Source organism: Sus scrofa, chromosome 8 (genome assembly GCF_054392235.1).
Source record: "Sus scrofa isolate SSC_HxYL_T2T_F1_AM1 chromosome 8, Sscrofa_HxYL_maternal_Yorkshire_Landrace_v2.0, whole genome shotgun sequence".
NCBI classification, from domain to species: domain Eukaryota; kingdom Metazoa; phylum Chordata; class Mammalia; order Artiodactyla; family Suidae; genus Sus; species Sus scrofa.
In genome coordinates, this window is record NC_139390.1 from 103,334,483 (window position 1) to 103,360,470 (window position 25,988).

At 39.5% G+C, this 25,988-nt stretch overlaps 2 protein-coding genes across 13 annotated transcripts in view; one reads left to right on the forward strand and one right to left on the reverse strand.

Annotated features, from left to right (window-relative positions):
- The window catches only part of MFSD8 (major facilitator superfamily domain containing 8), a 449,919-nt gene that overhangs the window by 348,304 nt on the left and 75,627 nt on the right, over positions 1–25,988 (forward strand). The gene's annotated exons all lie outside the window — the stretch shown is intronic.
- ABHD18 (abhydrolase domain containing 18) overlaps positions 16,862–25,988 on the reverse strand; it is a 37,641-nt gene continuing 28,514 nt past the window's right edge. For 10 of the 12 annotated variants that reach the window (XM_084972948.1, XM_084972942.1, XM_084972943.1 and 7 more), the window contains 3 exons: positions 25,034–25,409; positions 24,179–24,341; positions 16,862–19,602 (listed from right to left, as the gene is read on the reverse strand). In XM_084972948.1, coding sequence (XP_084829074.1) covers positions 19,551–19,602; positions 24,179–24,341; positions 25,034–25,409 — 591 coding nt within the window. In that variant the 3' untranslated portion in view covers positions 16,862–19,550. The remainder of the gene's footprint in view (positions 19,603–24,178; positions 24,342–25,033; positions 25,410–25,988) is intronic. The other 2 variants (XR_014813021.1, XR_014813022.1) reach the window with 1 other exon arrangement.

Genomic DNA, 25,988 nt, shown 5'->3' on the forward strand with positions numbered 1-25,988 from the left:
TTCCTAGTCAGATTTGTTAACCACTGCACCACAGTGGGAACGCCTGGTTTTTATATTTTTAATGGTTAAAAGGAAGAAGATATTGCAATAACTGAAAACTATATGAAATTTGATTTCCAGTTCTATAAATAAATTTTGCTGGGACACAGCATGCTCATTCATTTATGTCTTTATGTCTGTGGCTGCTTTCACGCTACAATGGCAGAGTTGAGTAGTTGTGACAGAGACCATATGTGTTGCTGTTATCACTTTTTACTATTACTAAAAGTCAGATATCAAGAGAGAAGAATCTTATTGAAAACTATAAATGCCTTCCAAATGACGATGAATATATCTAATTAAAAGCATTTGCTTTAAGTTGATACCAGTTATTTGGCAGTACCTACCTAGATGAAAAGGCATTTTCGAAGTTGGAATATGTAAAATTTCATTACAGATCAGCATTATCAGATGACTATTTGGAACAGATTTTGAGGATATATCTGGAGTGTTTTCTGATACCAGTCACCATTTCTCCAGTTTTCGGATTCTCTCACACAAATTGAATGCCCAGCAATTCAGTTCTATTCTGACACTAACTACCCAGAGTTAGTGTCAGACCTCAGAAGTTAAAAGACTCAGTCCCTTGGAGTCGTGGCTCAGTGGTTAACAAATCTGACTAGGAACCATGAGGTTGCAGGTTCAATCCCTGGCCTTGCTCAGTGGATTAAGGATCTAGCATTGCCATGAGCTGTGCTGTAGTTCGCAGACGCGGCTCCAATCCCATGTTGCTGTGGCTCTGGTGTAGGCCGGCAGCTATAGCTCCGATGGGACCCCTAGCCTGGGAACCTCCATATACTGCAGGAGCGGCCCAAGAAATGGCAAAAAGAAGAAGAAAAAAAAAAGACTCAGTCCCACAATCTGCCCTCACTTCACACATCAGCTGCAAGTGAGGCACACAGGCTCCCCCCCCAACCCCTGATGACTTTTGTCCAGCCAGCTACAAATCAGAGGTTCCCACAAGCCTACCTTTAGTCTTAATAATTTGCTAAAATGGCTCAAAGAACTTGGGGAAACACTTTATTTACATTTGCTAGTTTATTATGAAGGATATAACTCAGGAACAGCCAGATGAAAGAGATGCACAGGGCAAGGTATGGGGGAGAAGGGATTCAGAGCTTCCACATCCTCTCCCAGCATATCAGCCCCTTTCTCAGCACCTTGATGTGTTTACCAACCCAGAAGCTCTCTGAATCCCACTGCTTAGGGGTTTTTCTGGAGGTTTCATCATCTAGGAACGCTGGCCATTGGTGATTACTTCAACCTCCAGCCCTTCTCCTCCATTATACCGACTGTACAATAAAAGCCAAAACAATGTAGGCAGAGCCTCCTTGCCTGCCCGCTTGCATCTCTCACAAGCACTTTATATTAATACATCTATTTCTTGCCTAAAAAAAAGCCAAAACAATGTTTATACCGCCAGGGTTGCCTGCAGGACCACCATGTATATCAGCCCCAGAGGGGTTTGTGATGACTCCGCAGAGCTGGCTTTCGACTTAGTAGTTTTAGAGAGAGGGAAATTTAGCATGTGAATATGTGTGCATGAATACATGTCAAAACAGAACTATTTATGTCAGCTAACACAGGGTGACAGAGAGAGGCTCTTTTCTGGATGTTTGACCCTAGAGGTCAGAAAAGGATTCAAGCAGAGAAGCAGGGACTGGGCCAAAGCTTCCCCCCCTTTTCCTGAAGGACCTGTCAGAGTAATAAGCAGAAGTATGACCAAGCCACCAAGCTGGCCCCAGGTCATCTATGGAAAGGAAAAGTGTACACCAGGCAGAGGCCACAGTACTTTTGGAGCCATGTTTGTCTCTGCTGGCTTTGCCACTGCACCAGCTCTATCACAGGAGCTGAACACAGGTGAGCTTTCTAGCCAGGAAACTGGAGACCTGACCCCAAACCAACAACTCTCCTGCAGCCAGAACTCAGACTTCAGAGGAAACTTCTGCCTTAGAAGCCTGCCTCTGAGAAGATTTGTTTCCTATCAATCCTCCTTTGCTAGAAAAGTAACAAAATTGAGTTGTGTGGGAACATAAATTACAGGGGACATGAGTTTGGTGGCCCTGCTTCTTAAGAGGAATTGGAACTGGAGCAGACCCTGTAGTGTGTCTGGGGAGGCCTGAGCCTTGGGAAGCATGACCTGGGCCACCAGGGAGCCAGTGGCAGCAATCTCCTGGGAGGGCCAAATCGCCTAGGCCTGGGGTCAGCACAGCAATGGCGATGGCACTGATCCCTGGTCATCAGTTTATCCTCTGTCCATGTGCTTCAGGAACTTCTCAGTTTAAAATAGATTTTCAAACTCGAGAAATGTGTGGCCATCAGATACATCAGGATGCTTTCTTCTTACAGGCATGTCAATCATTTTATTTTTTTATTTTTATTTTTTTGATTTTTAGGGCTGTACCCGTGATTTATGGAGGTTCCCAGGCTAGGGGTTGAACTGCTGCCGGCCTATGCCACAGCCACAGCAACGCTAGATCCTTAACCCATTGCGTGAGGCCAGGGATCCAACCCACAACTTCATGGTTCCTAATCTGATTTGTTTCTCCTGTGCCACTACAGGAACTCCTCAATCATAATTTTCCCTTCCCTGGCGGTCAGGATTCGGTGCTCTCATTTAATTTTTCCACAGGTGGAGAATATCTCCATGACATGATCTTTGGTCACATTCCTGGGGAGCTTCCGAATGGGCATTTTGAGGGATTTGGGGAAGGATCTTTGCCTTTTCCTTCTTTTTTCATCTCTTTTGGGCGGTTTGATTTGGGAGCCTGTTGTCATGTCTGCGTCGAGAAGGGCTTCCGAGGAAGAGGAGCTGCTGAAGCCACATGTTCGGGAGATGCCAGGAACTTTCCTAGTGCTTGACGAGGAGGAGCTAGAGCCAGTGCTGAAGCTGAAGCGGAAACTAGAGGTAGAGGTGGATCAAGACCTTGCACTGCTGCCACCCTTGGAAGCACTCTGCCTCTTTTTGAGTTTTACCCCTGTCATGATGCTCTTCACTTTACTCCTTGGTGGCTACTTTATCTCTGCAGCTATTCTTGGACATCTCAATTCTAACTGGAATCTGGGAAACTACCCCTAACAGATTATGATTTACACCAAAGAACAGGATCGTCCCTTAAACTGACTTCTCCTGTTCTCCTCAGCTACTGAATCTAATATACAGTTGATCCTTGAACAGCTAGGATTTTTTTTTTTTCTGTACTCACAACATATGGAAGTTCCCAGGCCAGGAATCAAACCCACTCTAAGCCACTGAAGTGAAAACTCTGGATCCTTAACCTGCTGATCCAATAAGAAAACTCCTATACTCAAATTTTTAAAATCATACTGCAGTCCTACATGATCAAGAAAGGTTGGTTGAATATGGAGATGGGGATCAGAAGGTAAAAAAAGAATGTTAAGTGGTTGAAAACAGGGTAGATCGACTATACTGTGGAAAGAGATCTGCCACTCTTTTATAGAAAGAATGTTTATCAGAATTCCAGACTGTGTGCTGAAATAAACGCTTGAAGATGTGTAGCATCTGCAACATTCAAAGCATCTTTTCCAGTTTGGCACAAGATTGGCACCATAGAAATATGTATTACAGCCTGATTATTCCACTCCTAGAAATTTGTCATAAGCCATTAATCTTAAAGGGAAAAAAATGACTGTTTATGTTTGTTTGAAATAATACATGTAATGTTAAAATTTTAAGGGGTTCCCATCGTGGTGCAGCGGAAACGAATCCGACTAGGAACCATGAGGTTTCGGGTTTGAACCCTGGCCTTGCTCAGTGGGTTAAGGATCTGGCATTGCCGTGAGCTGTGGCCAGAGGCTACAGCTCCGATTAGACCCCTAGCCTGGGAACCTCCATATGCCTGGGGGTGCGGACCTAGAAGGCAAAAAAATAGTAACTAGGGGGAGTTCCAGTTGTGTCACAGTGGAAACAATCCAACTAGTATCCATGAGTACATGGGCTCAATATCCGGGTTGGCTTAGTGGGCGGGGGGATCCAGTGTTGCCATGAGCTGTAGTGTAGGCTGACAGCTAGCTGTAGCTCCGATTCCACCCCCTAGCCTGGGAACAGCCATATGCCAAGGGTGTGGCCCTAAATAGCAAAAATAAATAAATAAAAATAAAAACTTAAAAGCTTAAAAAAAATAGTAACTAGTGGAGTTCCCGTTTCAGCTTAGCAGGTTAAGAATCTGACTGGTATCCATGAAGATGCAGTTTCGATCCCTGGCCTTGCTCAGTGGTTAAGGATCTGGTGTTGCTGTGAGCTGTGGTGTAGGTTGCAGATGTGGCTTGGATTTGGTGTTGTGGTGGCTGTGGCTTAGATTGGCAGCTACGGCTCCAATTTGACCCCTAGCCTGGGAACTTCCATATGCCACAGGTGTGGCCCTAAAAACGAAAACCTAGGGTGTTTTCTTGGGGTGCAGTTGGTTAAGGATCGGTGTTGTCACTGTAGTGACCTGGGTTGCTGCTGTGGCTGTGGTTCAGATTCCATCCTTGGCCCAAGAACTTCCAAATGCCTTGCATGTGGCCAAAAAAGTGAATCAAAAACCAAAATAACTAAAAACACCTCTTTTAGTGATCCACAAAACCATTTAATTACAAAATTATTTTTATAATGGAATTAACATCAATCTCATTTGTTTCGCAGCATCTGGAGTTTAATGGGAATGAATGATATTCATACAAGCAAATTTTTGGGTCTCCAGACATTTTTCCATTGTCTCCTATTTCTTGGTTATTTATTTACTGATATAACCTCTTAATCTCTTCACTTGAAATTTCACCTTAAACCTTTTCTCCAAGGTCTTAGGGGAGTTCTCTTGTGGTGCAGCAGGTTAAGATCCAGGGTTATCACTGCAATGGCTCTGGTCACTGTTGTGGCTCAGGTTCTATCCCTGGCCCAAGAACTTCTACAAGCCAGGAAAAAAAAAAAAAAAAGATGTTAGGAAATCTTGGTGGAAATTTTTCTTAGCTATTTTTGTTGGATGATAGTGTAAGAACTCATTGTTTAAAATTTCCTTTTGTTTTGAACAATTCAGAAGTAAAGTTTTAGGATTTCAACCATTTGTCAGTTAAATCTAAGTAAGAAATATGGGAAGATCAGATGTAAGTCCAGTTATAGTCATTTTGAGAAATAGTTGGTGAAATCATGCTCACTGTATTTTACAGAATCTCTTTAAGTGTACAGAAATAGATAATGTTAATTGGAGGACATTGTGCAAGGACAGTAGTGGTTAATTTAAATATCTAGGAGGCGTTCCCTGGTGGAGTAGTGGCTTAAAGATTCGGTGTTGTCACACTGCTATGGCCTGGGAACTTCCATATATGGTGGGCACAGCCAAAAAAAAAAAAAAAAAAAACCTGGGTAAAAGTATAAGGATTTATTACAAAATGTGATGTTACTGAACTCTAACTGGATACTTGGAGAAATATATGCTTCATAGAAGGCAACAACATAAACTGTGTTATGTTGACATCTGTAGCTAAAGAAAAACTGCCTAGAGCATTAAATACTTAATTTAAAAAAATATAGTCCTAAAACTGATAATTCAACAATAAAATAATCAATATACTCCTGTTTTCTTGTGTAATAGTGTTTAAACATGAGGCTATCAATTGGATAAATTAAGGATAGTCAATTATAAAATCTTTTGATTTTACAATATGATTTGAAATTCTGTCTTTCCCATTCAAGGAAATCCTTTGCTATTACCCCATTCTTGAGTTAAAAACAATCTCTTCTTCTCTTGATCATTCCCATCAATATATAGACAAATTTTAGTGTTTGCCATCAAACAAACAAAATCTAATTCGAAACCATTTCTCCTCCAGGCACTGCTGGTCTTTTCTAGCATACCTTTCCAAAGAGAAGCTCACAGCTGTTTTCACAGTCCCTCCCCTATTCACTCTTTCTAAAAAAATTTTGATAAGGACTTCTCTTGTGGCTCAGTGGATTAAGGATCTAATATTGTCACTGCAGTGGCTTGGGTTGCTGCTGTGGCTCATGTTTGAGTGCCAAACCAGGAACTTCCACATGTCATGGACTCAGCCAAAAAAAAAAAAAAAAAAAAAAAAAAAAAAGATTGTTAAAATGGTTTTTTTTTTTTTGTCTTTTAAGGGCTGTACCTGCAACCTATGGAAGTTCTCAGCTGAGGGGTTGAATTGGAGCTGCACTACTGGTGGCCTATGCCATAGCCACAACAACTCCAGATCCAACTGCGTCTGCCATCTACACCACAGCTTATGGAAATGCTGGATCCTTAACCCACTAGTGAGGCCAGGGATCATACCTAGGTCCTCATGGATACCAGTCAGATTTGTTACCACGAGCCTCAAGGGGAACTCCAAAATGGTAAATTTTATCTTCACAATTTTTTTTGGCTGTGCCTGATGCATGTGAAAGTTCCTGGTTCAGGGATGGAACTCAAGCCACAGCAGCAATCCAGGCCACTGTTATGACAACACCAGTGTAACTCACTCTACTACAAGGGAACTCCCCATTTTAACTTTTTTTTTTTTTTTTTTTTTTTTTGGTTTTTTAGGGCTGCACCTATGGCGCATGGAAGTTCCCAGGCTGAGTCAAATCAGAGCTACAGCTGCCAGCCTACACCACAGCCACAGCAATGCCAGATCCAAGCCCTGTCTGCAACCTACACCACAGCTCATGGAAATGCAGGATCCTTAACCCAGTGATCGAGGCCAGGGACCGAACCTGCATCCTCATGGATGCTAGTCAGGTTCATTGGTGCTGAGCAACAATGAGAACTGCCTTTATTTTTAACTGTAGCATCACGTATATTTGCATTGGGCTACCATCATTATCATCTATTTCTGGAAATTTTTAATCTTTCCAAATTGAAATTTTGTACTCATCAACTAGTATTCCATTCCCCCTCTCCTCCTAGCCCCTGGCAACCAACATTCTGTTTTGTCTCTGAATCTGACTACTGTAGGCACCTCACATAAATGGAATAATATGTGTCCTTTTGTGTCTGGCTTATTTTGCTTAGCTTAATTTTTTCCAAGGTTTATCCATGTTGTAGCTAGCATATGCCAACATTTCATTGCTTTTTAGGGCTGAAAAATATTCTGTTGTATGTATGGACCATATTTTGTTTATCCATTCATCTGTTGATGGACATCTGGGTTGTTTTTATCTTTTAGCTATTGTGAATAGTGCTGATATGAACATCAATGTATAAGTATCTCAGTTCCTGCTTTCAATTATTTTGAGTAGGTACTTAGAAGTGCAATTGCCAGAACATATGGTAATTCTATATTTAATTTTTTGAGCAACTGCCATACTGTTTTCCACAGTGGCTGCACCATCTTATTTCATACCACTAATGCACAAGTGTTCCAGTTTCTCCATGTCCTTGCCAACAGTTTTTACTTTCAATTTTGGTTAATAGCCATTCTAAGGGCTATGAAGTAGAACCTCATTGTAGTTTTGGTTTGCATTTCCCTAGTGATATTTTCCTGTACTTTTTTGCCACTTGCATATCTCCTTCAGAAATATGTTGCAGACGCGGCTTGAATCTGGTGTTGCTGTGGCTCTGGTGTAGGCCAGCAGCTATAGCTCTGATTAGACCCCTAGGAATCTCCATATGCTGCAGGGATGGCCCTAAAGAGCAAAAAGACAAAAAAAAGAAAAAAAAAAAAAAGAAAGAAAAAGTCTATTTCAATCCTTTGCTCACCTTTTCTAGTTTGTTTGCCTTTTTATTTTTACTTTTTGTCTTTTTTTGTCTTTTTAGGGCCACACCTATGGCATATGGAGGTTCTCAGGCTAGAGGTCTAATTGGAGCTGTAGCCGCTGGCTATGCCACAGCCACAGCAATGCTAGATCCGAGCCACACCTGTGACCTACACCACAGCTTACGGCAATTCCAGATCCTTAACCCACTGAGCAAGGCCAAGGATCCAACCCGCAACCTCACAGCTCCCAGTTGGATACGGATTCGTTTCCTCTGTGCCATGACAGGAATTCCTGTTTTCCTTTTTATTGCTGAGGTATAGAAGTTTTTAAATAATTTGGATGTTAATCCCTTATCAGATAAGTGATTTGTAAACATGTTCTCCATTTCTGCGGGTAGCTTTTTTTTTTTTTTTCTTTTCTTTTTTTGGCCTCACCTGCAGCATATGGCAGTTCCCAGACTAGGGCTTGAATCAGAGCCACAGCTGCCAGCCTATGCCACAGACACAGCAACTCAAAGTTCAATCCATCTGTGAACTATGCTGCAGCTTGTAGTGACGCCAAATCTTTAACCCGCTGAGCGAGGCCAGGGATCAAACCTGCATTTTCTTTTCTTTTTTTTTTTTTTTATTTTCCCACTGTACAGCAAGGGGGTCAGGTTATCCTTACATGTATACATTACAATTACAGTTTTTCCCCCACCCTTTCTTCTGTTGCAACATGAGTATCTAGACATAGTTCTCAATGCTATTCAGCAGGATCTCCTTGTAAATCTATTCTAAATTGTGTCTGTTAAGCCCAAGCTCCCGATCCCTCCCCCTCCCTCCCCCTCCCATCAGGCAGCCACAAGTCTCTTCTCCAAGTCCATGATTTTCTTTTCTGAGGAGATGTTCATTTGTGCTGGATATTAGATTCCAGTTATAAGTGATATCATATGGTATTTGTCTTTGTCTTTCTGGCTCATTTCACTCAGTATGAGATTCTCTAGTTCCATCCATGTTGCTGCAAATGGCATTATGTCATCCTTTTTTATGGCTGAGTAGTATTCCATTGTGTATATATACCACCTCTTCCGAATCCAATCATCTGTCGATGGACATTTGGGTTGTTTCCATGTCCTGGCTATTGTGAATAGTGCTGCAATGAACATGCGGGTGCATGTGTCTCTTTTAAGTAGAGTTTTGGCCAGATAGATGCCCAAGAGTGGGATTGCAGGGTCATATTGAAGTTCTATGTATAGATTTCTAAGGTATCTCCAAATTGTTCTCCATAGTGGCTGTACCAGTTGACATTCCCACCAACAGTGCAGGAGGGTTCCCTTTTCTCCACAGCCCCTCCAGCACTTGTTATTTGTGGATTTATTAATAATGACCATTCTGACTGGTGTGAGGTGGTATCTCATGGTAGTTTTTATTTGCATTTCTCTTATAATCAGCGATGTTGAGCATTTTTTCATGTGTTTGTTGGCCATCTGTATATCTTCTTTGGAGAAATGTCTATTCAGGTCTTTTGCCCATTTTTCCATTGATTGATTGGTTTTTTTGCTGTTGAGTTGTATAAGTTGCTTATATATTCTAGAGATTAAGCCCTTGTCAGTTGCATCATTTGAAACTATTTTCTCCCATTCTGTAAGTTGTCTTTTTGTTTTCTTTTGGGTTTCCTTTGCTGTGCAAAAGCTTTTCAGTTTGATGAGGTCCCATGGGTTTATTTTTGCTCTGATTTCTGTTGCTTTGGGAGACTGACCTGAGAAAATATTCATAATGTTGATGTCAGAGAGTGTTTTGCTTATGTTTTCTTCTAGGAGTTTGATGGTGTCCTGTCGTATATTTAAGTCTTTCAGCCATTTGGAGTTTCTTTTTGCGCATGGTGTGAGGGTGTGTTCTAGTTTCATTGCTTTGCATGAAGCTGTCCAGGTTTCCCAGCAATGCTTGCTGAATAGACTTTCTTTTTCCATTTGATGTTCTTGCCTCCCTTGTCAAAGATTAATTGACCATAGGTGTCAGGGTTTATTTCTGGATTCTCTATTCTGTTCCATTGGTCTGTCTGTCTGTTTTGGTACCAATACCACACTGTTTTGATGACTGTGGCTTTGTAGTATTTCTTGAAGTCTGGGAGAGTTATGCCTCCTGCTTGGTTTTTGTTTCTCAGGATTGCTTTGGCAATTCTGGGTCTTTTGTGGTTCCATATAAAAATGTTTGGATTGTTTGTTCTAGTTCTGTGAACAATGTCATAGGTAATTTGATAGGGAAAAGCAATCTGTAGATTGCTTTGGGTAGTATGGCCATTTTTACAATATTGATTTTCCCAATCCAGGAACATGGAATATCTTTCCATTTCTTTACATCTTCTTTGATTTCTTTGATTAAAGTTTTATAGTTCTCGGCATATAGGTCCTTTACCTCCTTGGTCAGGTGTATTCCGAGGTATTTGATTTTGTGAGGTACAATTTTAAAAGGTATCGTATTTTTGTATTCCTTTTCTAATGTTTCATTGCTGGTATACAGAAATGCAACTGACTTCTGAATGTTAATCTTATATCCTGCCACTTTGCTGAATTTATTAATCAGTTCAAGGAGTTTTGGGGTTGAGTCCTTAGGGTTTTCTAGGTATAGAATCATGTCATCTGCATACAGTGACAGTTTGATCTCTTCTCTTCCTATATGGATGCCTTTGATTTCTTTTGTTTGTCTAATTGCTGTGGCTAAGACTTCCAAAACGATGTTGAAGAGCAGTGGTGAGAGTGGGCATCCCTGTCTTGTTCCAGATTTGAGTGAGAAGGCTTTCAGTTTTTCCCCATTGAGGATTATATTTGCTGTGGGTTTCTCATAAATGGCTTTGATTATATTCAGGAATGTTCCCTCTATACCCACTTTGGCGAGGGTCTTGATCATGAATGGATGTTGGACTTTGTCAAATGCTTTTTCTGCGTCTATTGAGATGATCATATGATTTTTGACTTTTTTTTTTGTTAATGTGGTGTATGATGCTGATTGATTTGCATATGTTGAACCATCCTTGTGAACCTGGGATGAACCCACCCTGGTCATGGTGTATAATTTTTTTGGTATGTTGTTGGATTCGGTTGGCTAAGATTTTGTTGAGAATTTTTGCATCTATAGTCATCAATGATATTGGGCAATAGTTTTCTTTTTTGGTGGTATCTCTGTCTGGTTTTGGAATGAGGGTGATGGTGGCCTCATAGAATGTCTTTGGGAGTATTCCTTCTTCTTCAACCTTTTGAAAGAGTTTAAGGAGGATGGGCACCAATTCGTCTTTATATGTTTGATAGAATTCACCTGTGAAGCCATCTGGTCCTGGACTTTTATTTGTAGGGAGTAATTTTATGACCTCTTCAATTTCATTTCTAGTGATCGGTCTGTTCAGTTGGTCTGTTTCTACTTGATTCAGTTTTGGCAGGCTGTAAGATTCTAGAAAATTGTCCATTTCTTCCAGATTGTCAAACTTGTTGCCATACAGTTGTTCATAGTATTCTCTTATGGTTTTTTGTATTTCTGCTGTATCCGTTGTGATTTCTCCTTTTTCATTTATAATTTTGGTGATTTGGGTTCTTTCTCTCCTCTTTTGAGTGAGTCTGGCCAGGGGTTTGTCAATTTTGTTCACCTTTTCAAAGAACCAGCTCTTGGTTTTATTAATTTTCTCTATTGTTTTTTGAGTCTCTATTTTATTGATTTCTTCTTTGATCTTTATAATTTCCTTCCTTCTGCTGACTTTAGGACTTTTTTGTTCTTCTTTTTCTAATTCATTTAGGTGGAGGGTTAAGTTGTCCATTTGGGATCTTTCTTCTTTTTGAGAAAGGCCTGTATTGCTATAAATTTCCCTCTGAGCACTGCTTTCGCAGCATCCCATAGATTTGGAGAGGTTGTGTCTTCATTATCATTTGTTTCAAGGTAGTTTTTAATTTCCTTCTTGATTTCCTCATTGACCCATTGGTTTTTTAGTAGCATGTTGTTTAGTCTCCATGTAGTAGGTTTTTTCTCTTTGCTTTTCCCATGGTTGATTTCTAATTTCATGGCATTGTGGTCAGAGAAGATACTTGAGATAATTTCTATGCTCCTAAATTTATTGAGATTCGCTTTGTGTCCCAATATGTGGTCGATTCTTGAGAATGTTCCATGAGCATTTGAGAAGAATGTGTATTCTGCTTTTTTTGGATGTAGTGTCCTGAAGATATCAATTAAGTCTAAGTTTTCTATTGTTTCCTTTAGGATTTCTGTTGCTTTATTGGTTTTCTGTCTAGAGGATCTGTCCATTGATATGAGGGGGGTATTTAGGTCTCCTACTATGATTGTATTCTCATCAATATCTCCCTTTATGTCTGTTAATATTTGTTGTATGTATCTGGGTGCTCCTATATTTGGGGCATATATGTTGATGATAGTAACATCCTCTCCTTGGATGGATCCCTTAATCATTAAATAGTGTCCTTCTTTGTCTTTCTTTATGTCTTTTGTTTTAAAGTCTATTTTGTCTGATATGAGCATTGCGACTCCTGCAAACCTGCATTTTCAAGGATGCTATGCGGGGTTTTTAACCAACTGAGCCACAGCAGGAACTCCCAGCTTTTTCATTCTTGATACTGTCCTTTGATGCCACCGTTAATTATTTATTTTTAAAATTTTATTGAAGCATAGTTGATTTTACAATGTTGTGTTAGCTTCTGCTGTATAGCAGAGTGATTCAGTTACACATAAATATATTTTCTCATGTTCTTTTCCATTATGGTTTATCTTAGAATCCTGGATATAGTTCCTGTTGCCAAAGCATGGTCTCTGTGCACCAATGCCAAATTCAATCTTGGAGACAGAGTTTGGGGTGAAGGAGAAAAGAATTTCTTTATTGTTTTGCCAGGCAAAGGGGTACTCAGTAGGCTCATGCCTTCAAAAACTGTGTGTCTCAACCCTGAAGGTGAAGAGTTTTATAGCAAAGGTTCAAGGGTGGTTATGCTGATAAAGTGGATTGTTGATAAGGATCAGGGTGTGTGCAAGGCCTGTATTACTTTAATCTGGCCTCAGAGGGTCTCCTGATGAGGTCCTGTGGTTCCAGGTTATCAAACTGTGACCTTCACTCTGGAATGAAGAATGCTTCATCAAGTAGTTAACATCTTCCATTTGTTGGGGGTTTTAGTTCTGCAAAAGAGCTCAAAGATACTGTTATTTGTATCTGTATCTGGGAGCCCAGCAGGGTCCTGCTCAATTTCATTCACTGTGCTATACAGCAGGACCTTTTTATTTATCCTCTATTATAATAGTTCATATCAGCTAATCCCGAACACCCAGTCTTTCCTACCACCATGCCCCCCCTTTGGCAACCACAAGTCTATTCTCTATATCTGTGTCTGTTTCTGTTTCATAGATAAGTTCATTTGTGTAGCATACTGATTCCACATAAGCGATAGCATATATTTGTCTTTCTTTGTCTGACTTAACTTCACTTAGTGTGATCAGCTCTAGGTCCATCCATGCTGCTGTAAATGGCATTATTTCATTCTTTTTATGGCTGAATAGTATTCCATTGTACATATGTACCACATCTTTTTTTTTTTTTTTTTTTTTTGGCTGCACATGAGGTATGAGAAAATTCCTGGGCCAGGAACAAACATGTGCCACAGTTGCAACCTACACTGTGGCAAGCTGGATCTTTAACCTGCTGTGCTACAGGGAACTTCCTGCACTACATCTTTATTCATTTTCTGTCCATGGACATTTAGTTTGCATCCATGTCTTGACTATTATAAATAGTGCTGACATGAATATAGGCATGCATGTATCTTTTTTTAATAGATGATTTACAATGTTCTGTCAATTTCTGCTGTAGCATGTATCTTTTTATTTTATGTACTTATTTATTTATTTTTTGCTTTTTAGGGCCACACTCTTGGCATATGGAAGTTCCCATGCTAGGAATCAAATTGGAGCTACACCTGCTGGACTATGCCACAGCCACAGCAACTCAGGATCCAAGGCGATTCTGCAACCTAAACCACAGCTCATGGCAACACCAGATCCTTAACCCACTGAGCAAGGCCAGGGATCGAACCTGCAACATCTTGGTTCTTAGTCGAATTCGTTTCCACTGTGCCACAATGGGAACTCCAGCATGTATCTCTTTAAACTATATTTTTGTCCAGATATATCCCCAGGAGTGGGATTGCTGGATTATATGGCAACTCTATTTTTAGTTTTTGTTTTTTTTAATAGCTACACCCACAGCATGTGGAAGTTCTGGGGCCAGGGATTGAATCTGAGCCACAGCTATAAACCATGCCACACTTGCAGCACCAATAGATCCTTGAACCCACTAAACTGGACCTGGAATCAAACCCACACCTCCACAGAGACCCACTGCAATCAGATTTTTAACCCACTGTACTAGGGTGGGAACTCCTCTTTGATTTTCTTTCTTTCTTTCTTTTTTTTTTTTTTTTTTGTGAGTAACTTCCATATTGTTTTCCGTAGTGGCTGTGCCAATTTACATTCCCATTCACAGTGTAGGAGGTTTCCCTTTTCTCCACACCCTACCATTTATTACTTATAGATTTTTTTCTTTTTTTTTTTTTGGTTTTTAGGGCCACACCCGTGGCATATGGAGGTTCCCAGGCTAGGGGTCAAATTGAAACTACAGCCTCTGGCCTACTCCACAGCTCAAGGCAACGCCAGATCCTTAACCCACTGAGCGAGGCCAGGGATTAAACTGGCAACCTCATGGTTCCTAGTCAGATTCATTTCCACTGGACCACGTGAAGGGAACTCCCATGCTCTTTTTTCTTTTTCTTTCTTTTTTTTTTTTTTTTCAGAGCTGCACTTGCAGCATATGGAAGAACCCAGGCTCAGGGTCCAGTCAGAGCTACAGCTACTGGCCTATGCCACAGCCACAGCAACCCTGGATCCTTAACCTACTGAACAAAGCCGGGGATTGAACCTGCATCCTCATGGATATTAGGGTCTACAACAGGAACTAGTTCACTGAGCCACAACAGAAACTCCCTCAAAGTTTTTGTTTGTTTGTTTAGGGGCATACCTGCAGCATATGGAGGTTCCCAGGTTAGGGGTCTAATAGGAGTTATAGCTGCCAGCCTACGCCACAGCCATAGCCATGCCAGATCCAAGTCTGTGACCTACACTACAGCTCATGGCAAGCCAGATCCTTAACCCACTGAGGGGGGCCAGGGATCGAACCTGCAACCTCATGGATCCTGGTCAGACTCGTTTCTGCTGCGCCATGATGGGAATGCCTCAGAGTTTTTAAATGTGATAAAAATTCAACTTTTCTTCTGTTGCCTGTACTTTTGGCATCATACCAAAAAATCACTGCCAAGCCCAATGTCATGAAACTTCCCTTATGTGTTTTCCTGTAAGAGTTTTATAGTTTTAGTTCTTACATTCAGGTTTTTGATCCATTTTGAGTTACTTTTTGTATATGGTGTAAAGTAAGAATCCAGCTTCGTTCTTTTGTATTTTGCTATCCAGTTTTCCTGGTACCATTTGTTGGGAAAATAAAACAAGACAAAATTGTCCTTTTTTCATGAATGGTCTTGGCACCCTGGTGAAAATCATTTGAGGAAGTTCCCATTGTGGCTTAGTGGGTTATGAACCCCACTAGTATCCATGAGGATGCGGGTTTGATACCTGGCCTCAGTGGGTTAAGAATCCAGCATTGCCAGAAGCTGCAGGGTAGGTTGCAAATATGGCTAGGATCCCATGTTGCTGCAGTTGCGGCATAGGCTGGCAGCTGCAGTGCTGATTCGACCCCTAGCCCAGGAACTTCCATATGCTGCAGCTGCGGCCCTGAAAAGAAAGGAAGAAAAAAAAAAAAAAAGAATATCCCTAAGATTACTCTACTCTTCTTTTTTTTTTTTGTCTTTTTGCCATTTCTTGGGCCACTCCCACGGCATATGGAGGTTCCCAGGCTAGGGGTCGAATCAGAGCTGTAGCCACTGGCCTACACCACAGCCACAGCAACTCGGAATCTGAGCCGCGTCTGCAACCTACACCACAGCCCACGACAACACCGGATCCTTAACCCACTGAGCAATGCCAGGGATGGAACCCGCAACCTCATGGTTCCTAGTTGGATTTGTTAACCACTGACCCACGCCAGGAACTCCCTGATTACTCTACTCTTGTAAAATGGTCAAAATATACCTCTTTTCCCTCTGTCTAATCTACCATAATCTTTCTTTCTTTTTTTTTTTGTCTTTTTAGGACCACACCCACAGCATATGGAGGTTCCCAGGCTGGGGGTCTAAACAGAGCTGTTGCTGCCAGTCTACACCAGAACCACAGTAACGCCAGATCTGAGCCGAGTCTGCAACCTACCCCACAGCTCACGGCAACACCGGATCCTTAACCACTGAGCAAGGCCAGGAATCGAACCAGCAACCTCATGGTTCCTAATTGGATTTGTTTCCTCTGCACCACGACAGGAACTCATAAACTACCATAATCTTTCCTTTACTTCCAAACCTAGTTTCTATAGCAGCCTTTGCCAAAGATCCCCACTCCCAGTCCAACTGATTCCTATAGTGAAGTTTATGTGTGTGTGTGTGTGTGTCTTTTTAGGGCTACACCTTTGGCATATGGAGGTTCCCAGGCTAGGGGCTGCATTGGAGCTGTAGCTGCTGGCCTACACCATAGCCACAGCAACGCAGGATCCAGGCTGTATCTGCAACCTACACCACATCTCCTGGCAATGGTGGATCCTTAACCCACTGAGCAGGGCCAGGGATCAAACCTACATCCTCATAGATACCAGTCAGATTTGTTTCCTCTGCGCCACAACAAGAACTCCTATCGTTAAGTTCTTATCTCTAGATTTTAATTGTTTGCAGTAATTCATGAGTGTAAATATAATATCTAATAATGAATTATACAACATTTAGATAACTGTGGTCTATCAGAATGCTGGGTTCCCTGACATCACACGTATTTGGGGGGAATATTTAGCTCTTGTAGGTACTGAATACTATTTTGCTAGAGCCTTCCTTGCTTACTTTCTGCCTTACCCTTTTTGGTTCACAACACAAATAAGAAAGAAAACATATTCACTTCGAGGTTTAGCTACATTAATCAAATGCGACGTGTTTTCTCTACTTAGAACATAACAAGTAATAAGTTTTTGAAATAGTCTTTTATTGTGAAGTATAAAATATTTAGAAATGATTTAAAAAATTTCAGTTAGATTTAAAAATTCAATAATCTTTACAAGGGAAAGCACCACATTAAAAATTACATTCATAAGAAACAATTTAAACTACATATGCTAAAATTATTTAATAGGAGTTAGAACATTATCGAATCATGAAATTCAGAAACTTAAAAAAATTTTTTTTTGTCTTTTTAGGGCCATACCAGTGGCATGTGGGTTTCCAGGCCAGGGTCGAATTGGAGCTGCAGCTGCTGGCCTACACCACAGCCACAAGAATGCCAGATCCAAGCTGCTCCTGCACATATACGCCAAAGCTCAGGCAATGGCCAGATCCTTAACCTGCTGAGTGAGGTAAGGGATTGAACCCATGTCCTCACGTATACTAATCGGTTTGTTACCACTGAGCCACAGCGGGAACTCCCAGAAACTTTTTTTTTAAGCACAGATCTAAATCGGAGTCTCAAGCTTAGATGTCTTCAGGGCTAAGTGAGAAACACAAAGTAATGAAGTACTCTGACAGAAGAGGGAGTCTGGAGGACTATGGAAAACTGGGGCATATAAAGACTTTTTGAATTCAGAAACTTTTGAAATATTACATGTGCTGAAGAAAACAACTATTGGCCAGGCTGGCCTATATTGGCTGCCAGTTTGCAATTCTGGGCTAAAGGAATTTCTAGCAATTTATGTTCCAAATCTTCACAATGGCAGACAGCAGTTCATTAAGTACTTGTATGGATATATTCTTAAAACACCTGGTTAAAAGATTTTAAAAGTATCTTCTTTCATGTTTGAGAGAAATTAGTTATGCGAAAGAGTTAATAAACTGAAATGAATTTTCATTCTTTTACCAAAAGAAAGTCACATACCCTAGTATATTATTGCTTAAAAGGAAATACATGAAAAATAAAGTACTGGTTTTACTGAAGCCATTGTTCAAAAAGCATTCAATCAATTGCCTTACTAAATACATAAGAAAATACTTGTAATTCAGTTAACAAGTTTTACTTTACTTTTAAATGGTATTTTGTTGAAGAACTTTAGTAGATTTCATTACATCAGTGAAAAGTAAAGGTTCTAATCTGAACACGTAAAAATGCCATAGCTCAATGGCTATAACCATGTTTGTTTGTTATGTCAAGGCAGTGTTACAGAATTTACAACTTTGTATGCCATCAATGACTTCACATCATTTTTAAATAGTTTTAAAAAATTAAGGTGATGGAGGCATTAAGGGACAAATGAAATCTCCTTTGAAAAAGGATACAGGAGTTCCTGTCATGGCTCAGTGGTTAACAAACCTGACTAGAAACCATGAGGTCTCGGGTTTGACCCCTGGCCTTGCTCGGTGGGTTAAGGATCTGGTGTAGCTGTGAGCTGTGGCGTAGGTCGCAGATATGGCTCAGATCTCATGTTGCTATGGCTGTGGCATAGGCCGGCAGCTATAGCTCTGAATTGACCCCTAGCCTGGGAACTTCCATATGCCATGTGTGTGGCCCTAAAAAGACAAAAAAATAAAAAAAATAAAAAAGGCTACAAAGACACATTAAAATTCAAATATCCTTGCCAGACTAGGGATACATATTTTAAGATAACCCATAGACAACACATATTTCAATGAAAACTCAAGTACTTTTATTCCAAACCCAAAATATTTTCTACTTTTAAAAAACATTTTAGCTCTTGGCTTGAGAAGTTTAACATAAAAAGAAAGCACCAAATGTAGCCATATAATCTTCCATTTTAAAAAGTTACTAGTTATTCTATCTTTTCGATAAAGTTTATGTGGGACAAATCAATTTCATATGTGGCCATTAATTTCTGAAATTAAAAAGCCAAAGCTGTTAAGTACTTGGGCTAAAGTTGTATGTTTAGCAAACTAGAGTATGTATAGAAGAAAATGTTGAGACAGTTATCTATCAATTAATGCAATAGGTCTTTCATTATTTAAGTTTTTCGTGAAACTTTTCAAGTTGGGGAAATATGTTTGACATTTTTTTCTCACCTAATATTTGGGAAAGTTTTAAAGTTTAGCCAAGTCTTATGCATTTTATCTGCATTCTCACATTCATTTTAATTATTAAAAGCACTAAAGTACAAAGCAATCAGGATTTTTTTTTAGAATTCAAAGTTAACACTGTTTTCACATATCATAAGTGTCCATGGCAGCACATTAAAATTGAAAATAAGATTATTATAAATTCTGTATGGGTCCACAATGAAATAAACATGTTTCTCAAGTCAATAAAAGAAATATCATATAAGGGTATATATTCAACACAGGCTGATGTATCACAAGATTTGATCTAGCAGTTCTTTAAAAACCAATAGGGTTTCTATGAATACATTTATTTTAAATTAATAAATTATTCATAATATAAAATTTAAAGTTTTTGTAAATAGTAGCAACAAACTAGATGTTGATTATATGGGATTCCCACAAATACTAACAAAATAGTTCAACATCATTTAATCCAAATATTGGTTTACAGTTATTCAAATGTATTTAAATATTATAGTTGACTGATCTATAACACTGAATTCAAGACTCAGTTGATAGCAAGTAGATATATGGTGCTGTCTGCTTGTTCTTCACATCATCAAAGGATGAAACCCACAAGAAACATGATGGCTGTACTGGTTACATGCGGTGATCCAATTAGTTAGCATATTTGTGGAGGAAGCGTTCAAATGCATCATAGATGGCTCGTCTAAAATTAAATATGAAAGAAATTAGCAAAGCAGGGGGACAGACAATGCTTTCACTTAAGTTATTTCCAAATAACCTATGGCTTGCAACCTGACCTCCTCTTCAAGTAGCTGTGAAGGAGACAGATACCTCAAGGTGGGTATTTATATCCATGTAACATCACCACTACTAGAAAACTTCAAATATACTTCCAAATGCCATCATTTTCTGTGAAGCATTTTTTTGTGCCTTAATGTTTATATTTTTTATATATAGGTATACATATATGTATAAGACAAAATACTAAAAAAAGGAACTCATTTCTTCTTATTTTGTTATTTGCTGTAAATTAAGTAGTTTTTTAACTTCAAAATGTAATAGTCTTCTTAATAGATTATGATAAAGCAACTAAATTTAAAATAATTACTTTCCTACAGTAACTTTACTTGGTATTTTAATATTTTAATTGGAAAGGAACAGTTAAATTGATCTGGCCCAGCTTCATAAGATATTATTTCTTTTTCTTTTCTTTTTTTTTTTTGCCTTTTAGGGCAGTATCAGCAGCAGATGGAGGTTCCCAGGCTACGGGTCAAATGGGAGCTGTAGCTGCTGGCCTACACCACAGCCCCAGCAATGCCAGATACGAGCCTAGCCGAGTCTGAGACCTACACTACAGCTCACAGCAACGCCAGATCCTTAACCCACTGATCGAGGTCAGGGATCACATCTGCATCCACGGGGATTCTAGTCAGATTGTTTCTGCTGAGTCACGACGGGATCTTCCGTAAGATATTATTTCTAAGTCTTATTTTTTCCCCCTATTGTCAAATACATTTTCATTGTAGAATATTCAGAAAATCCAAAAATGTAAAAAGGGAAAAAAGTCACAATCCCATCAATCTAAGGTATCTACAGTTAATCTTTTCCTCCAGGCTTAAAAAAAAAAAAAAAAAAAAAAAAATGCTGGGTGTTCTGGTCGTGGTGCAGTGAAAAAGAATCCAATTAGGAACCATAAGGTTTTAGGTTCTATCCCTGGCCTTGCTCAGTGGGTTAAGGATCTGGTATTGCTGTGAGCTGTGGTGTAGGTTGCAGACACAGCTGGGCTCCTGCGTTGCTACGACTATGTAGGCCAGCAGCTGTAAATCCGATTTGACCCCTAGCCTGGGAACTTGGGAACCTCCAGGTGCCGTGGGTGTGGCCCTAAAAAGCGGAGAAAAGAAAAAAAAAGTTTATGTTTGTATTTTTACCCAGTTTAAAATAATAACTAAGATTATATTAATCTTGTATTGTTTGACTAAGCATTTCCTCACATCCTTAAAAAGAAATTAAGGAGTTCTTGCTGCAGCATATCGGGTTAAGGATCCAGTGTTGCCACAGTTGTGGCATAGGTCGAAGCTGTGGCTTACATTTGATCTCTGGTCTAGGAACTTCCATATGCCATGGGGTGTGGCCAAAAAAAAGAAAAAAGAATTAAGATTATCTTTAAAAACTGACACCTGTAATAGACTGTGATTTCCAATTTATTGGAAGACAAAGCTTTCTATCCCCCTTGTGTGTATTTGGCTTAAAAAGTTGTAAAATAAGGCCTAAGGGTGAAATCTAGGCTTGTTCATTTTATACACACACACACACACACACACACACACACACACACACATAAAGAAATCCTGCTCTGTAGCACTGGGAACTATCTAGTCACTTATGATGGAGCATGATAATGTGTGAAAAAAGAATCTATACATGTATGTGTAACTTGGTCACCAAGATGTACAGTAGAAAACTAACAGAACACTGTAAACCAGCTATAATGAAAAAAAAAATCATTTTATATATATATATGTATAAAGAAATCTACTCTTGTGTACATGGTATGAGGAGGGTTAGTAAAGGTGTAAACATGCTTTTTTAAATTTTGTAAATTTTTATTTTTGCTTTTTAGGGCCACACTCTAGGCATATGGAGGTTCCCAGTCTAGGGGTCGAATTGGAGCTACAGCTGCCAGCCTACACCACAGCTCATGGCAACGCCGGATCCTTAACCCACCGAGTGAGGCCAGGGATGGAACCTGCAACCTCATGGTTTCTAGTCAGATTGGTTTCCACTGCGCCGTGATAGGAACTCCTATATATATTTTTTTTAATTAAAAAAAAATTTCTGTCTTTTTAGGGCCACATGCACGGCATATGGAAGTTCCCAAGCTAGGGGCTGAACTGGAGCTGCAGCTGCCGGCCTACACCACAGCCACAGCAACGCTAGATCCAAGTCACATCTGCAACCTATAGCACAGCTCACAGCAATGCTAGATCCTTAACCTACTGAGCAAGGCCAGGGCTTGAACCCGTGTCCTCATGGAAACTAGTTGGGTTCATAACCAATGAGCCACAACAGAACTCCAACACGTGCATTTGTAATCATTTCAATAGTCTCATATTCACTTGTATTATCTAATTTTAAACAACACAAAATATTAGAGGACATAAAAGAGTGGCTTGTTTTACTTTTATACCTGGTGAGTGCAAAGACCAAATTTGTAAAATTGTACCATTCCAGTGTCATCTAAGCTTTGTTAGTTCTTTTTGTTTTGTTTTGCAGTGCTTGTAGCATGTAGAATTTTCTGGGTCAGGTATCAACCCGCACAACAGCAATGACCCAAGCTACTGTAATGACAATATTGGATTCTTATCCTGCTGCATCACAGGGGGAACTCCTAAACTTTGTTAGTTTTAAAGTGACTAGTGGGGAGTAGGAGGCCAAATATAGCTTAGTAGTGACTTCACCTGAACAAGTTATTTAATCTTTTTTCCCCTTGTGTTTTTTTGTAAAGTAGATATTAAAAATAACATATGAAGCAACTGTTCTAGTACTTGGCACATGTTAATAGCTAACATTGATCTCCTGAAATGAAGCCTTCAAATAAGAACTTAGGAGTTTTTTTATAGCTGACTGATTGTATCTGTTCTTCCTAATACTGCTCAGACACACTCCCACTTAGATGCATGAAAAAGTAAAAGAAATTTGATAACAATTTACCAAAGCAAGTATGTGGGCTTTCTGCCTTCACATGTAAAACAGAACTTTAGACTCTTCTTGAGCAACCCTAGCAACCCTAAATACTCACAATTTTTGTTTGTTTTAGCTGTGCCACAGGGTCAGTTGAGTATTGGGTAAATAGCTGCTCATTCACCAACTGACTGAGACTCAAATGCTAAATGAGTTTTGTTTTTTTTTTTTTTTTCATTTTTTTTAGGGCTGCACCTGCAGCATATGGAAGTTCCTGGGTTAGAGGCTGAATCGGAGCTGTAGCTGCCGGCCTATACCACAGCCAGAGAAATGCCAGATCTGAGCCACATCTGACTTTCACTGCAGCTTGTGGCAATGCTGGATCCTTAACCCAATGAGTGAAGTCAGGGATCAAACCTGCATCCTCACAGATGCTATTTGGGTTCTTAACCCACTGAGCCACAATGGGAACTCCTAAGTAAGTATTTTTTAAAAGATCATACTATAAAAAAATTTACTATATTCTTTAAGACATTAGAGCCTTGAAGAATTACTCTCTACCTCAAAAAGGCAACATCTATAAATTGAAGTACATAAGCAACAACATACAAAGAATTATTTCGTAGATTAAAAAGAGCTAAAACAGGGAGTTCCCATCGTGGTGCAGTGGTTAACGAATCCGACTAGGAACCATGAGGTTGCGGGTTCAGTCCCTGCCCTTGCTCAGTGGGTTAACGATCCGGCGTTGCCGTGAGCTGTGGTGTAGGTTGCAGATGCAGCTCGGATCCTGCGTTGCTGTGGCTCTGGCGTAGGCCGGTGGCTACAGCTCCGATTCAACCCCTAGCCTGGGAACCTCCATATGCCGCGGGAGCGGCCCAAGAAATAGCAACAACAACAACGACAAAAGACAAAAAAAAAAAAAAAAAAAAAAAAAAGAGCTCAAACATGTCAAACATAGCAAACACAATTTTTCTATTATATGGCTGTACAGCTGGCAGTTTTGGAACACACTATATGCACAGGGCACTGGTCTAAGCACTTTATGTGAACTTACTTAACCATTAATGAATAAATATTCCAGTAATACGTGGTACCATTAAACTTGAATACAAGTAGAAATAAAGTAGCATATCAAAAAACTAGAATAATGTTAAAGGTTTTTATAAGCCTTAACAAATACTGGAGTCATAAAATGTTATTAACAATAAAGCTAGTACTTCATTTCTCATTTAAGGTTCACTATTCACTTGTTACTGAAAAACATTGCTAGATTATTCCACAGATGCCCAGTTCATTCTGAGAGAAGAACATCAGAGTGGAGTGAAAATATCATGATGAACCAAAGCAAGTGTTACAAACCTTACTGTTCCTTCCTACACCCTAAAATACTGGCGACTGATATTTGAAGAGGGTGAAACAAGACAATAAAGCATGCCTATCATATGCTATTTCCTATTTCTCCAGAAGGAAGAGAATTAAGAGGAATAAAACGTATAATAAAAAAAAAGAAATTCCGAATCTTTTATATTTTTTGAGCCAAGAAAAATCCCCAAACAAGTTAACAAATAAATAGACAACTGATTGACCAATCATCTTACCTGAAAAGTCCTTGTTTGAAAAGATAAGCACTAATATGACCCCCTTCTAGATATCGGATTTCACAACCAGGCCAAATTTCTTGTAGACTTCGAACTCCTGTTCGTGGAATATAGGCGTCTTCTTTGGCTTGAACCACTATGATGAGGCTTGGGTCAACTGGAACTAGGTATAGAATTTTTTAAGAGGCAATATATATACTATTAAGAAGCTCTAAGAATTTTATATAAATACTAGCAACCATATTAGAAAATAAAAATATACCATTCAATGTAGTGAAACATTTGCCAAAACAAAACTTTTGATTACTATACCATAACATTATAATATTCATCTCTAATACAATGAGATGAATATTCTAAAGATAAAAAAATCCAATGTTTTTAATGAACTATTAAATGATCTTAGATTTTCATGGATAAAATTTAAATATATTACATTTAAATAAAAAGTTTATATTAGAAAACACATTGTGGAGCCAACAATAAATACACTTTTTTTTTTTTTTTCTTCTTTTTTGTCCTTTTAGGGCCACACCTGTGGCATATGGAGGTTCCCAGGCTAGGGGTCAAATCTGAGCTATAGCCGCCGGCCTATACCAGAGCCACAGCAACGCCAGATCCGAGCCATGTCTGCGACCTACACCACAGCTCATGGCAATGCCGGATCGTTAACCCACTGAGCAAGGCCAGGGATCGAACCCGCAACCTCATGGTTCCTAATCAGATTCGTTTCCGCTGTGCCATGATGCGAACTCCAATACACTCTTGAAAATATGAAATTTATTTTGTAAAGCATCCTTAAAAATATTTCACATATTATCAGCATATATTCTCAATTTACATAAAAATCAATACCTGAGAAATTTGCTACATGAGTACATTCATCCATAACTCCTTTCATAAATATTAAAGATTCTTTCTGAAGATTATTTCTTCTTTGTTCTTTACTGAGTAGGTGGTATGACTGAGGACTGCAACTTGTATAACTACTTTTGTTGGCTGAAAGTGTTTGATTGAAGCACTCCATCTTAGAGGTATCTTGCAACAAGAATCCTGATGTGGCACTGATAGGTGCTTTACTAGATTTATGGCACTCAGCGGATTTCTGGGACACAACTTGATCTGTCATGTCTAAATTTAAAGTTCTAGAAGCCAAGTTAAGGTTAGTTAGCTTGTCTGCACCGCTAGGGAAGCGCTTCACAAACTCTTGTCCCATTTTGAAAGAATCTGTCTGAATATATGAAAGAAAATAAAATGTCATTTAATATAAATAAGACTTTATTTGAGAAACTTTCATCAGTGAATAAATGGATAAATAAAATGTGGAATGTACATAGAAATAGATTTTTTTTTTTGTCTTTTCTAGGGCCGCACCCACAGCATATGAAGATTCCCAGGCTAGGGGTCTAATTGGAGCTGCAGTTGCTGGCCTACGCCACAGCCACAGCAACTCAGGATCCAAGCCGTGCCTGCAACCTACACTACAGCTCAAGGCAACGCCAGGTCCTTAACCCACTGAGCAAGACCAGGGATTGAACCGCAACCTCATGGTTCCTAGTTGGATTTGTTAACTACTGAGCCATGACAGGAACTCCAGAAATAGATTATTATTATTCAGTCTTAAAAAGGGAATGAAATTCTGACACATGCTATAACATAGATGAACTTAAAAGACATTATGCTAAAGGAACAAGCCAGATACAAAAGCACAATATTGTATAATTCCACTTTTATGAGGTACTTAGAGGAGTCAAATTCATAGAGGCAGAAAGTAGAGTGGTTGCCAGGGGCTGGGAAGTTAATAGTGAAA